This window comes from Scyliorhinus torazame, chromosome 17 (assembly GCF_047496885.1).
Source record: "Scyliorhinus torazame isolate Kashiwa2021f chromosome 17, sScyTor2.1, whole genome shotgun sequence".
In the NCBI taxonomy this organism is placed as follows: Eukaryota; Metazoa; Chordata; class Chondrichthyes; order Carcharhiniformes; family Scyliorhinidae; genus Scyliorhinus; species Scyliorhinus torazame.
In genome coordinates, this window is record NC_092723.1 from 132780006 (window position 1) to 132792441 (window position 12436).

At 47.1% G+C, this 12436-nt stretch overlaps 1 protein-coding gene across 4 annotated transcripts in view; it reads right to left on the bottom strand.

Moving 5' to 3' along the window:
• The window catches only part of mad1l1 (mitotic arrest deficient 1 like 1), a 1358866-nt gene extending 1349898 nt beyond the window's left edge, over window positions 1–8968 (bottom strand). The window contains exons 1-2 of one of the 4 annotated variants that reach the window (XM_072481041.1): window positions 8889–8968; window positions 1805–1973 (exon numbers count right to left, since the gene is read on the bottom strand). In XM_072481041.1, the coding sequence (XP_072337142.1) occupies window positions 1805–1954 (150 nt within the window). In that variant the 5' untranslated portion in view covers window positions 1955–1973; window positions 8889–8968. Of the gene's footprint in view, window positions 1–1804; window positions 1974–7984; window positions 8225–8786; window positions 8857–8888 lie in introns of those variants that run through there. The other 3 variants (XM_072481043.1, XM_072481040.1, XM_072481042.1) reach the window with 3 other exon arrangements.
• Between the last annotated feature and the right edge of the window lie 3468 nt (window positions 8969–12436).

Genomic DNA, 12436 nt, shown 5'->3' on the forward strand with positions numbered 1-12436 from the left:
TACCATCTGGGCTCCCTCAGCCGCCATCTCCCTTCTCTTCTCTGCCGCTGCTCCAGAGGATCCTCCGCAATCTGGCCATTACTCTCGCTTCTTTCCATCCACACCCGGGGGGACTCCTTCCTTTATCGCCTCACACTGAGTTTGGCCGTGAAAAATTTCCGTTGGGGCCCCCGATAAGAGCCCAAAAGTCCGTTAAAACAGGAGGTGCCGAAACGTGTGACTCAGCTGGTCATCGCCGCAACCGGAAGTCAATAATAATCTTTATTAATGTCCACGCTAAAGGGGAGTCCACTAGAGCCCAATACTGTTCTGCATTGCCTCCTGGTTGACCCTATCAGCAGACTTAGAGCTACCAAGGCTCTGATTTCTGTTCATGACAAAGTTGATTCATACAATATTGTTTAATAATGGGTTGATTTAATTCATAGTCTAAAAGGTTCCATATATTCTTTCATGGAGATTCTTGATGAATCGTGGATTATCCAGCACAGAAGAAGGAAGTGAAGGAAGATTACAAATTGATATTGCAAGTCTAAAACAAATGGTGGAGAAAAGGGATATCACTAAGTTCCAGTGGGTTGATGCAAGTCATCAGTTATCAGGCTGCTTCACCAAAAGGAATGCTTGCAGTGAAAAACTGTTTAGGGTATTACAAGGTCAACGACTTGGGTTGTGTTTTTTTTTAAAAAGTGACTTCATTTTCTATCTTCAGATTTTTATTTTTCTGAAAAGGAAATGCACTTGTTTTTTTAAAGGAATCTGTAATGCTGAATTTGTGATATAAGTTGGTAATTAAGCACAGCTGCCCCAACTGGGGAAAGATTAATGAATCAGTGCAAGAATATGTAAACCAGTTTATTCTGGGTCTGCGACTTTAGTTTACTGTCTTAGTAATAAACCTGTTTCAAGGTACAGACTAACTTGGGGAGGGCACGGTGGCTAGCACTGCTGCCTCACAGCGCCAGGGACCCGTGTTTGACTCTGGCCTGGGGTGACTGTCTGCGGAGTTTGCACATTCTCCCTGTATCTGCGTGGGTTTCCTCCGGTTTCCTCTCAGTCGAAATATGTGCGAGTTAGGTGGATTGATTATGTTAAATTTCGCCTCAGTGTCCAAAAATGGGGCTATGTCCCCACGCCAGCGTAAAAGTTCTGGCGTCGCACTCCCGAGTTCCCTCAAAAAACGATAAACCAATTCACTTACCTTCAGGGGGCTAGCAGGAATCCGGAGGCAGCTCCGTAATGTAGGCCGCCCCCCGATCGGCCGCGCGCCCCTGCATCACACCGGCCCGATCTGTGCCCCGGCCACCAATAAGGCCCCCCCGGTGCCCGTACCCACGCCCCCAACCAGGGTGGTGGCGGACTCAGTCTGTAGCTGCCACGCAAGAGTCCTGACTGGGCATACCATGTTAGTTCCACTCCGTCGGGAACTCAGCCGGTCGGGAGCGGAGTATCGCTGGGCAGGCCTCTGGCAAAGGCCCCCAAACCGCACAGATATTCGGGGCCCGGAGAATCACCGGACCCGTGCCGGGCAAGTTGATTCTCCGCCCCAGCACCAAATGCAATTTTGCCGCAGTGCTGCGGAGAATCCAGCCCGTGACCTTTAAGTGGAGTTACAGGGATAGGGCGGGGGAGTAGGCATAGGTAGGGTGCTCTTTCAGAGGGTCAGTGCAGACTCGATAGGCCAAATGGCCTCTTTCTGCACTGTAGGTATTCTATGGATAAACTTCAGACTCATTCTTCCTCATCAGACAATTATTTGGTTTATCATATTCTATCAACATCGTGAAGCTGACAATGTACTAACCTGGATCATCTGCTCATACTGCAACTGCAACATTCTTGACGTGGAGCTTGGCTCACTTGACCTGGGTAGTGGAGCCGAGCCTTCGGACAAGAAATTGTTGAAGGAGCGTAAAGTGGAAAAGACTGTGGTATTCTCTCCTAAATCATCCATTCTGTATCCTGCCTTGCAACTGTCAAAAAATACAGTAAAACTAATTTAAGGGAAAAGATTCATTAAAAAATACATTTTAAAAGGTTAATTTTATTCTTTAGTCTCCCCATCCCAGTCAAAAGCACAAGAAATCGATTTTCTCCCGGATATTTGTCCAAACCAATTGCCAAGAGCTGCACAAGAACAGCTTTGGGAGTTATTGATCCTCTGAATTTTATCTATGTAGCTTGATATAGGAAGGCAGTGCTGGGAGATCCAGGAATCTGCCTTCTTCTCAGCATTCTCAAACCTCCCAGCCCCTGCAAATTTCAAGAACAGTATTATATCAAGTCATTCATCCTTCCATATGGCTTCTGTAATCACAACAGACGATCATCACAAATAGTAACTTGAATTTCTAGAACACCTTTCACAACCTCAATTTTCTGAAGTGTTTTGCAGCCAATTAGGTCTTTATGAAGTATAGTCACTTTGAAATGTAGATAACATTTGCATAACAAAATTCCAAAAGCAGGAATGTGACAACAACCAGACCATCTATTTTAATGATGTTGATTGAGGAATAAATATTTGCGGGATATCAGAGAGAAATGTCCTGTTCTTGTTCAAAATAGTATCACGGTATCTTCTACATACACTTGGGTGGCATGTGGGGCCTGGGTTTAACCTCCAACATGGTGGCACTCGGCAATACTGCACTACAAGTGTCATCCTGGACTATGGACTCAAACTCTGGAGACAAGCAGTGATGTATAATTCTCCAGAGCAGGCAATTTAATTTAAAGGCCATGCATTAAATATAAACTTCAAACTTTAATAAATCACTGGTTAAAATTGAAGCAGCATAACAGTGAATACTTAGATGTACAAGCAAGCTATCCAACAGTGACATAATCAACTTTTCCAGAGAGGGAGGTAGTGATCGCAATGGATGCAGAAAAGGCTTTTGATCGGGTAGAATGGGACTATCCGTGGGAGATACTGGGATGGTTCAAATTTGGGCAGGGCTTTATTGACTAGGTCAGGTTACTGTATCAGGCTTCAGTGGCAAGTGTACGGGCGAATAGCACAACATCGGACTATTTAAGACTGCACCGGGGGATGAGACAGGGATGCCCCCTTTCCCCACTGTTGTTTACGATGGCTATCGAGCCGTTGGCAATTGCTCCGAGAGCCTCGAGGGGCTGGTTACTTTAGGGGAATGTGGCCGGTTTTCAGGCTATAAGCTTAATATGGGAAAGAGTGAGATGTTTGTGGTCCAGGCGAGGGGACAGGAGAGGCGACCGGGAGAGCTGCCGTTTAAGTTAGTAGAGGGAAGCTTTAGGTACCTAGGCATCCAAGTGGCACGGGAATGGGACCGGCTGCATAAATTGAATCTGGCCTGGCTGGTGGACCAAATGAAGGACGATTTTCGGAGATGGGGCGCGCTTCTGTTGTCTCTGGCTGGGAGGATGCAAGCGGTGAAGATGACGGTCCTCCCGAGATTCCTATTTGCATTTCAGTGTCTCCCCATCTTTATTCCACGGTCCTTTTTTAAGCGGGTCAACAGGGCAAGAACCCGCGAGTAAGGAAGGTAATGCTTGAGCAAAGATGGGGAAAGGGCGGGCTGGCGCTGCCAAATTTTAACAACCATTACTGGGCGGCTAATATAGCCATGATCAAGAAGTGGGTGGTGGGGGAGGGGTTGGCTTGGGTGAGTATGGAGGCGGCTTCATGTAAGGGCACCAGTTTGGGGGCGTTGGTAACTGCACCTCTGCCGTTCCTGCCGGCACGGTACTCCACCAGTCCAGTGGTGGTGGCGGCCCTGAGAGTTTGGGGCCAGTGGAGGCGGTATGTGGGAGCATCGGTCGGGGCCCCAATCTGTGATAATCATCAGTTTGCCCCGGGGAGTATGGATGGGGGGTTCTGGTTTTGGTGGAGAGTGGGGATTGAGAGGATGGGGGATATGTTCATAGAGGGGAGCTTTCAGAGTATGAGGGCATTGGAGGAAAAGTTTGGGTTGGCGAGGGGAAACAAATTCAGGTATCTGCAGGTGCGGGGCTCCTTTGTAAACAGGTGGCAACCTTCCCGCTCCTACCGCTAAGGGGGATTCAGGACAGGGTAGTTTCCAGAGGTTGGGTAGGAGAAGGGAGTGTCTTAGACATTTATAAGGAGCTTATGGGGTCGGAGGAGAAGCAGACCGAGGAGCTGAAGCGCAAGTGGGAGGAGGAGCTGGAAGATGAGACAGATGGTCAGACGCGTTGAGTAGAGACAACGCATCCGCAACATGTGCCAGGCTCAGCCTGATACAATTTAAGGTTGTTCACCGAGCTCACATGACAGTGGCCTGCATGAGCAGATTCTTTGGGGTGGAGGACAGGTGCGTAAAATGTGCGGGAGGACCGGCAAACCATGTCCACATGTTTTGGACATGTCCAAAGCTTAGGGGATTTTGGCAGTGATTTGCGGACGTCATGTCCACGGTGTTAAAAACAAAGGTGGCGCGGAGTCCAGAGGTTGCGATTTTCGGGGTGTGAGAAGACCCGGGAATCCAGGAGGAGAAAGAGGCAGACGTTCTGGCCTTTGCTTCCCTGGTAGCCCGGAGATGGGTACTATTTGCATGGAGGGACTCAAAGCCCCCGAAGTCGGAGATCTGGCTATCGGACATGGCTAGCTTTCTCTGTTTGGAGAAAACCATGTTCGCCTTGAGAGGGTCACTATTGGGGTTCACCTGGAGGTGGCAATCGTTCATCGACTTCTTTGCGGGAAATTAATCGTCAGCAGGGGATTAGATTAGGGCTTTTGCACTATGTTTATGGTTTCATGTATATTGTTTATTTTGTTGTTGTTACTATACCAAAAATACCTCAATAAAATGTTTTGGTTTTTTTTTTTAAAAAACTTTTCCAGAGAACAGAAACTTTGAATAGTGTCTCCCTCTGCTGCATTGATGTCTCCTTTTGAGGAAAAAAAATCACTTGACAGAAACCTAATCAACACTCTCGGGTATTAAACAGCAAAAGGTGCAAGAACAGAGATCTAGAAAACAGAAAAAGAAACCCCGGCAAATGGGAAAGAGGCATAGAGGTTGTAACATAATTTCAGATTAAATTTTAAAACGAGTAGTTGAGATGGTAGAGGGATGCATATTTCTTGTGGTCAATTTTTAAACAGCCATACCTGCTCATTATTATTTGCTCTCCTAAAAGGTGCATAGCTCACTCAGCAGCACTCTCACTTCTGAATCACCAGATTCTGGCTTCAGGTTCCACTCCAGGGGCTGCACTGTGCTGCAGTAGTTAGCACTGCTGCCTCACGCGCCGAGTCCCAGGTTTTATGTAAATTCTATGAAATCTATAATAAACCAAGGCCCCATTTTAATGTAAAAGATCCCACGGTATTATGTTGAAGAGCAGGGGAGCTATCCCAGATGGCCTGATCAATTTTCGGGACCCTGTTCAGCTCAATTGGCTAGACAACTGGTTTGTGATGCAAAGCCAGCAGCGCAGGTACAATTCCTGTACCGGCTGAGTTATTCATGAAGGCACGCCTTCTCAACCTTGCCCCTCGGCTTAGGTGTGGTGATCATCAGGTTAAATCACCACCAGTCACCCCATAAGACCATAAAACATAGGAGCCATTCAGGGCATCGAGTCTGCTCGGTCATTCAATTGTGGCTATTATGTTTCTCATCCCCATTCACCTGCCCACTCCCAATACCCCCGATTCCCCTTAGTAATCAAGAACCTATCTATCTGCAGGCAGCACGGTGACGCAGTGATTAGCACTGCTGCCTCATGTCGCTGAGGACCCAGGTTCGATCCCGGCCCCGGGTCACTGTCCGTGTGGAGTTTGCACATTCTCCCCGTGTTGCGTGGGTCTCACCCTCACAACCTAAAGATCCAAAGATGTGTAGGGTAGGTAGACTGGCCATGTTAAATTGCCCCTTAATTGGAAAACTTTAAATTTAATACTTTAAATTTATTTTTTAAAAACCTTATCCATCTCGGTCTTAAAGACACTCCGTGATTTGGCCTCCACAGCCTTCTGTGGCAATTACTTCCACATATTCACCACCCTCTGGTTAAAGAACATAAGAACTAGGAAGGAGTAGGCCACCTGGCCCCATGAGCCCGCTCCGCCATTCAATGAGATCATGGCTGATCTTTGTGGACTCAGCTCCACTCTCTGGCCCGTACACCATATCCCCAAATCCCTTTATTCTTTAGAAAAGGTATCTATCTTTTTCTTAAAAACGTTTAAAGAAGGAGCCTCAACTGCTTCACTGGGCAAGGAATTCCAGAGAATCACAACCCTTTGGGTGAAGTTCCTCCTAAACTCGGTCCTAAATCTACTTCCCCTTATTTTGAGGCTATGCCCCCTAGTTCTGCTTTCCCCAACCAGTGGAAACAACCTGCCCGCTTCTATCCTATCTATTCCCTTCATAATTTTATATGTTTCAATAAGATCCCCCCGCATCCTTCTAAACTCCAATGAGTACAGTACCAGTCTACTCAACCTCTCGTCATAATCTAATCCCCTCAACTCTGGGATCAACCTAGTGAATCTCCCCTGCACTCCCTCCAGTGCCAATATGTCCTTTCTCAGGTAAGGAGACCAAAACTGAACACAATACTCCAGATGTGGCCTCACTAACACCTTATACAATTGCAGCATAACCTCCCTAGTCTTGAACTCCATCCCTCTAGCAACGAAAGACAAAACTCGATTAGCCTTCTTAATCACCTGTTGCACCTGCACACCAACTTTTTGCGACTCGTGCACCAGCACACCCAGGTCCCTCTGCACAGCAGCATGTTTTAACATCTTACCGTTTAAATAACAATCCATTCTGCTGTTATTCCTCCCAAAATGGATAGCCGCACACTTGGCAACATTGAATTCCATCTGCCAGACCCTAGCCCATTCACCTAACCTATCCAAATCCTTCTGCAGACTTCCGGTATCCTCTGCACTTTTTGCTTTACCACTCATCTTCGTGTCGTCTGCAAACTTTGCCACATTGCACTTGGTCCCCAACTCCAAATCATCTATGTAAATTGTGAACAACTGCGGACCCAACACTGATCCTTGAGGGACCCCACTAGTTACAGGTTGCCAACCCGAGAAACACCCATTTATCCCCACTCTCTGCTTTCTGTTAGTTAACCAATCCTCTACCCATGCTACCACTTTACCCTCAATGCCATGCATCTTTAGTTTATGCAGCAACCTTTTGTGTGGCACCTTGTCAAAAGCTTTCTGGAAATCCAGATATACCACATCCATTGGCTCCCCGTTATCTACTGCACTGGTAACGTCCTCAAAAAATTCTACCAAATTAGTCAGACACGACCTACCCTTTATGAACCCATGCTGCGTCTGCACAATGGGACAATTTCCCTCCAGGTGCCCCGCTATTTCCTCCTTAATGATAGATTCCAGCATTTTCCCTACAACCGAAGTTAAGCTTACCGGCCTATAATTACCCGCTTTCTACCGCCCTCCTTTTTTAAACAGTGGTGTCACATTTGCTACTTTCCAATCCTCTGGGACCACCCCAGAGTCTAGTGAATTTTGATACCTTGGTTGAAGGACTCCCCCCCTCATCTCAGTTTTAAAGGATTGTCCCTTCAGTCTAAGGTGGTGGCCTACTAGTGGACACATCTTCTCCACGTCCACTCTATCTAGGCCTCAGTACCCTGCAAGTTTCAATAAGATCTCCCCCTCATCCGTCTAAACTCCAACGAGTTGGTTGAGTCACTGTCTGTGCAGAGTTTGCACGTTCTCCCAGTGTCTGCGTGGGGTTTCCTCCGGGTGCTCCGGTTTCCTACCACAAATCCCAAAAGACATGTTTTAGGGGAGTTGGACATTCTGAATTCTCCCTCGGTGTACCCGAACACACGCTGGAGTGTGGCGACTAGGGGATTTTCAGTAACTTCATTGCAGTGTTAATGTACGCCTACTTGTGACACTAATAAAGATTATTATTATACAGACCCAGAGTCCTCAACCTCTCCTCATATGACAAGTTGGCGAGTTTACCTTTACCTAGTCAACGTTTCTTCCTCAGATCAACACCACAGAAACAGGTTACCAAGGTCACTACCATATTGCTGCGGTTTGTGGTAGTTCACTGTGAGCAAACTGGTTTACAATAACTGTACTTCAAAAAACTGCTTGCTAAGCTATATCTTGAATGGCAGTGGTTCGTGTATCAGTACTTCTTCCAAGGGGGCGTTCCTCACATCGTTTGCAGACCATTCAACCAAACACAATTGCTGCTCTCGTCACCCAACAACATTTGAGCGTCCAGCAGAGGTTGCTATATAAGAATCGGAAACAAGAAGCCGCTGCATAACCGAGACTGTCTGTAGCATTTACTCGCTCTCCCAATTCTGACCAGACAACTCGGCACGCAACAAAATCCAATCTGCTATTCCCTTGGTCTCTGACTGGGTAACTCCACAAGTCACAAATGAAGCCTTTCGAATAACGTCTCATCCTGTACAGCAAATGACATTGATTTTTTTTTTTACGATGTCACAAGACAATATCTTGTATTAGACACTTTCCTGCAACGACAACAACAACAAAAACTTGTCCATTTGCTCAGTTGGCGAACAAGTCCTTGCCGAGAGGATACGACCCTTGATGGTCTGAGCTAGCGGATCCGATCGATCAGTGAACAAGAAAAAACAGTCGGACAGGATCCCCAATTCAGGGATCCTTCTGAACGACAGAAGCGGGGCTCGGACACGGGCAGAAGGGACTTTGAGGACCAACCGGCTGGGCTGAGGGTTGGTCCCGCGCCCACACTCGGCAGCCGCTCAGTCGCCGTGACCAATTTTACCTCAGACAAGCCACAGACATACGCCCAGAGAAAAATGCCGCCCTCGCGGAGCTGGTCCTGTGACTGCAGGCACCGCTCGTGGTCGCGGCCTGGATTATTTACCTAGCGCCTGTCCACCTGCCGCTCGCCGCTTGGATCTCCCTCCTCACAGACTCCCCAAACTCGCGAGACCTCCCGGCGGCGGCGCGCCAACCTTCTACCGCTCTCCTTCTATTAGAGGCGCAAGTAAAAAAAAGACCGTAATTATCCTAATATTTACATTTCTGTTTCCGTCCACTAGGATTGATCCTTTTGGGTCCAATCAAATCAATATAATAAAAGAAACAAACTCAGGGACAAATTAAAAGGGGCCACTTCTGGTAGGGGTACTGCCCAAAAATAACAAAGAATGGAAACTTAACAGTATCAAATCATAATGTGAAAAGAGGGGTCAATAAAGCAATCCAACCCCCAACGGTGCCCACCGGGCACGGAATGCCTCAAGAGTGTTGTCCACGAGGATGTAACTGATGGAAAGAAGCCAATAGGCCCACCTAATTTGATCGAAAATTGGCTTGGAGACAGAGGCTGTTGGACAAAGGTTGTTTTTGTGACTGGAAGCCTGTGTCCAGTGGTGTACTGCAGGTGCCGGTGCTGAGTCCCTTGCTGTTTGCCGTGCACATTAATGATCCAAACAGAGTCAGGACTGGGGTAGTATGATCAGTAAGTTCACAGAAGGACGGCATGGTAGCATAGTGGTTAACACTGTTGCTTCACAGCGCCAGGGTCCCAAGTTCGATTCACGGCTTGGGTCACTGTTTGTGCAGAGTCTGCACGTTCTCCCTGTGTCTGCGTGGGTTTCCTCCAGGCGCTCCAGTTTCTTCCCATAAGTCCTGAAAGACGTGCTTGTTAGGGGAATTCGACATTCTGAATTCTCCCCGAACGGGCGCCAGAGTTTAGCGACTAGGGGATTTTCACAGTAACTACATTGCAGCGTTAATGTAAGCCTACTTGTGATATGAATAAAGATTATTATTGTTATTAGGTGTCTGACGTAGGAGTCCTTGTTGTTGAGATACTCCAAGGATGAATGTAGGGCCAGGGAGATGCCGTCAGCTGTGGACCGGTTGTGACAGTTTGCGAATTGCAGTGAATCAAAGCATTCTGGGAGTATGGAGTTGATGTGTCTCATGACTAACCTAAGCGCTTCACAATGATAAATGTCATGGCCATCGGACAGTAGTCATTGAGGAATGTTGCCTGATTCTTCTTTGGCACCGGTATGATGGTGGTCTTGAAGCAAGTGGAAACCTCGGAACGGAGTAGGGGAGGTTGAAGATGTTCGCGAACACACCCGCCAGTTAGTCCGCGCAAGATCTGCGTGCACTGCCAGGGTCTCCGTCAGGACCTGGTGGTTTCCGAGGGTTCACTTTCAAGAAGGTCGATCTGACTTTGGAGGCTTTGACGATAGGTATGTGTGTGTCGAGGCTGTTGGGGCAGTTTGTTGGTTTCCTGCTCGAAACAAGCATAGAATGTATTGAGTTCATCGGGGACGGGTGCTCTGTTACCAGAGATTCTGCTCGGCTTTGCTTTAAAGCCCATTATATTGTTTAAGCCTTGCCAAGCGACGAGAGTCCGTGTCATTAGTCTATGACTGTCGCTTAGTCTGGTATTGTCTCTTGGCATCCCTGATGGCTTTGCGGAGGTCATACCGAGATTTCTTGTATAGGTCAGGGTTGCCTGTCTTGAACGCCTCAGACCTGGCCTTCAGTAGGGAGTGAATCTCCCGGTTAAGCCATGGTTTCCAGTTGAGGAATGCACGCACTACCTTCTTTGGCCGCTGAGTTCTTAAATATGGACCAGTCCACTGACTCCAAGCTGTCACGTAGGAGCTCTTCCATTGCCTCGGACCAGCATTGGACGACATTCTGAACCGGATTCTTCCACTTAAGTTTCTGCTTATATGCCGGGAGAAGGGTCACCTTGTGGTCTGATTTTTCCAGTGCCTCGTCTTACTCCTAAATGGCCTACCATGTATCCTGAGACTGTGACCCCTTGTTCTTGGCCTCCCCACAGCCAGGGGAACATTATCCCTGTATCCAGTATGTCCAGCCCAGCCAGAATTTTACATGTTTCAATGAAATCCCTTCTCATTCTACAAAACTCCAGTGAATACTAGTCAACCCAATCTCTCCCCATATGACAAGGCTGTCATCCCTGGAATCAGACCAGTGAACCTTTGCTGTTTTCCCTCTATGGCAAGTATATACTTTCTGGGGCAGCACGGTGGCGCAGTGGGTTAGCCCTGTTGCCTCAAGGCGCCGAGGTCCCAGGTTCTAACCCGGCTCTGGGTCACTGTCCGTGTGGCGTTTGCACATGCTCCCCATGTTTGCGTGGGTTTCACCCCCACAACCCAAAGATGTGCTGGTTAGGTGGATTGGCCATGCTAAATTGCCCCTTAATTGGAAAAATGAATTGGGTACTTAAACATTTTTTTTTAAGTATATACTTTCTTGGGTAAAGAGACCATAACTGTATTCAGTACTCCAGGTGTGTTATCACCAAGACTCTGTACAGCTGCAGTAAGACATCTTTGCTCCTGAAAGCAAGTCCTCTTGCAATGAAGGCCAACATACCATTTGCCTTCCCATTTGTTTTAGCAAATCGCTGCATAGAGACTACAGAATCACAATTCTTCCTTGCCTTAATAGTAGCCCAATTATTACACTTAGCTCAGATCTGATTTCATGATATTTTGTGCATGATCTTTAGGCCAACCATTGTTAAGGTTGTGTATTACCATCTGCAACACCTCATCTTTTGCTGTCTCTTCGACAATTCATTTTGACTTTTATGTCTGCTACTGGCAGTGCATCAGAGATCATGTCTATGTCAGCCTGTATATCTTCTACAGAACAACTGACATTGTGTGCTGTTGGAACTCTGGATAACGCATCTGCTATCACTATATATTTGCCAGGCGTGTATATCAACTCAAAGTCGTATCTTTGAAGCTTCATCATGAGACGCTGCATTCACGGAGACATTGAGTTGAGATTCTTTTTAATGATTGCAACCAGTGGTCGATGATCTGTCTCAACGGTAAATGTGGGTAGGCCATTTATATATGTGTGGAATTTTTCAAAGCCAACTATCAGTCCTTGGCATTCTTTTTCAAACTGTGCATATCTGTACTCAGACTCCGTCATTGATCGTGAAGCATATGCCACAGGTTTCCAGTTGTTTCCATCTTTTTGTTGCAGCAATACTGCAGCTATACCATCTTTTCATGCGTAGGTAGATATTTTGGTGTTCCTTGTTGGATCAAAAAATGTCAGCACGGGCGTGGGTGTAAGAGCCTTCTTTAGGTGGAGCCACTCCTGCTCATGCTACTCTGCCCAAGTGAAATCATTCACTTTCCGTAGGATGTCTCTGAGACACACTGTCTTGGCTGAGAGATTGGGAATAAACTTCCCTATGAAGTTGATCATACCCATTACTCGTAGTACTCCTTTTTTACCCGTGGGTCGGGGCATGTTTAGTATGGCATTAACCTTCATTTCATCTGGCTCTCTTCTATGAACAGAAAGCTTGTCGCCCAGAAATGTAACCTCCTGTACTCCAAACAGTCATTTGGCCCTATTGAGCCTCAGCCCATTCCACCTGATGCT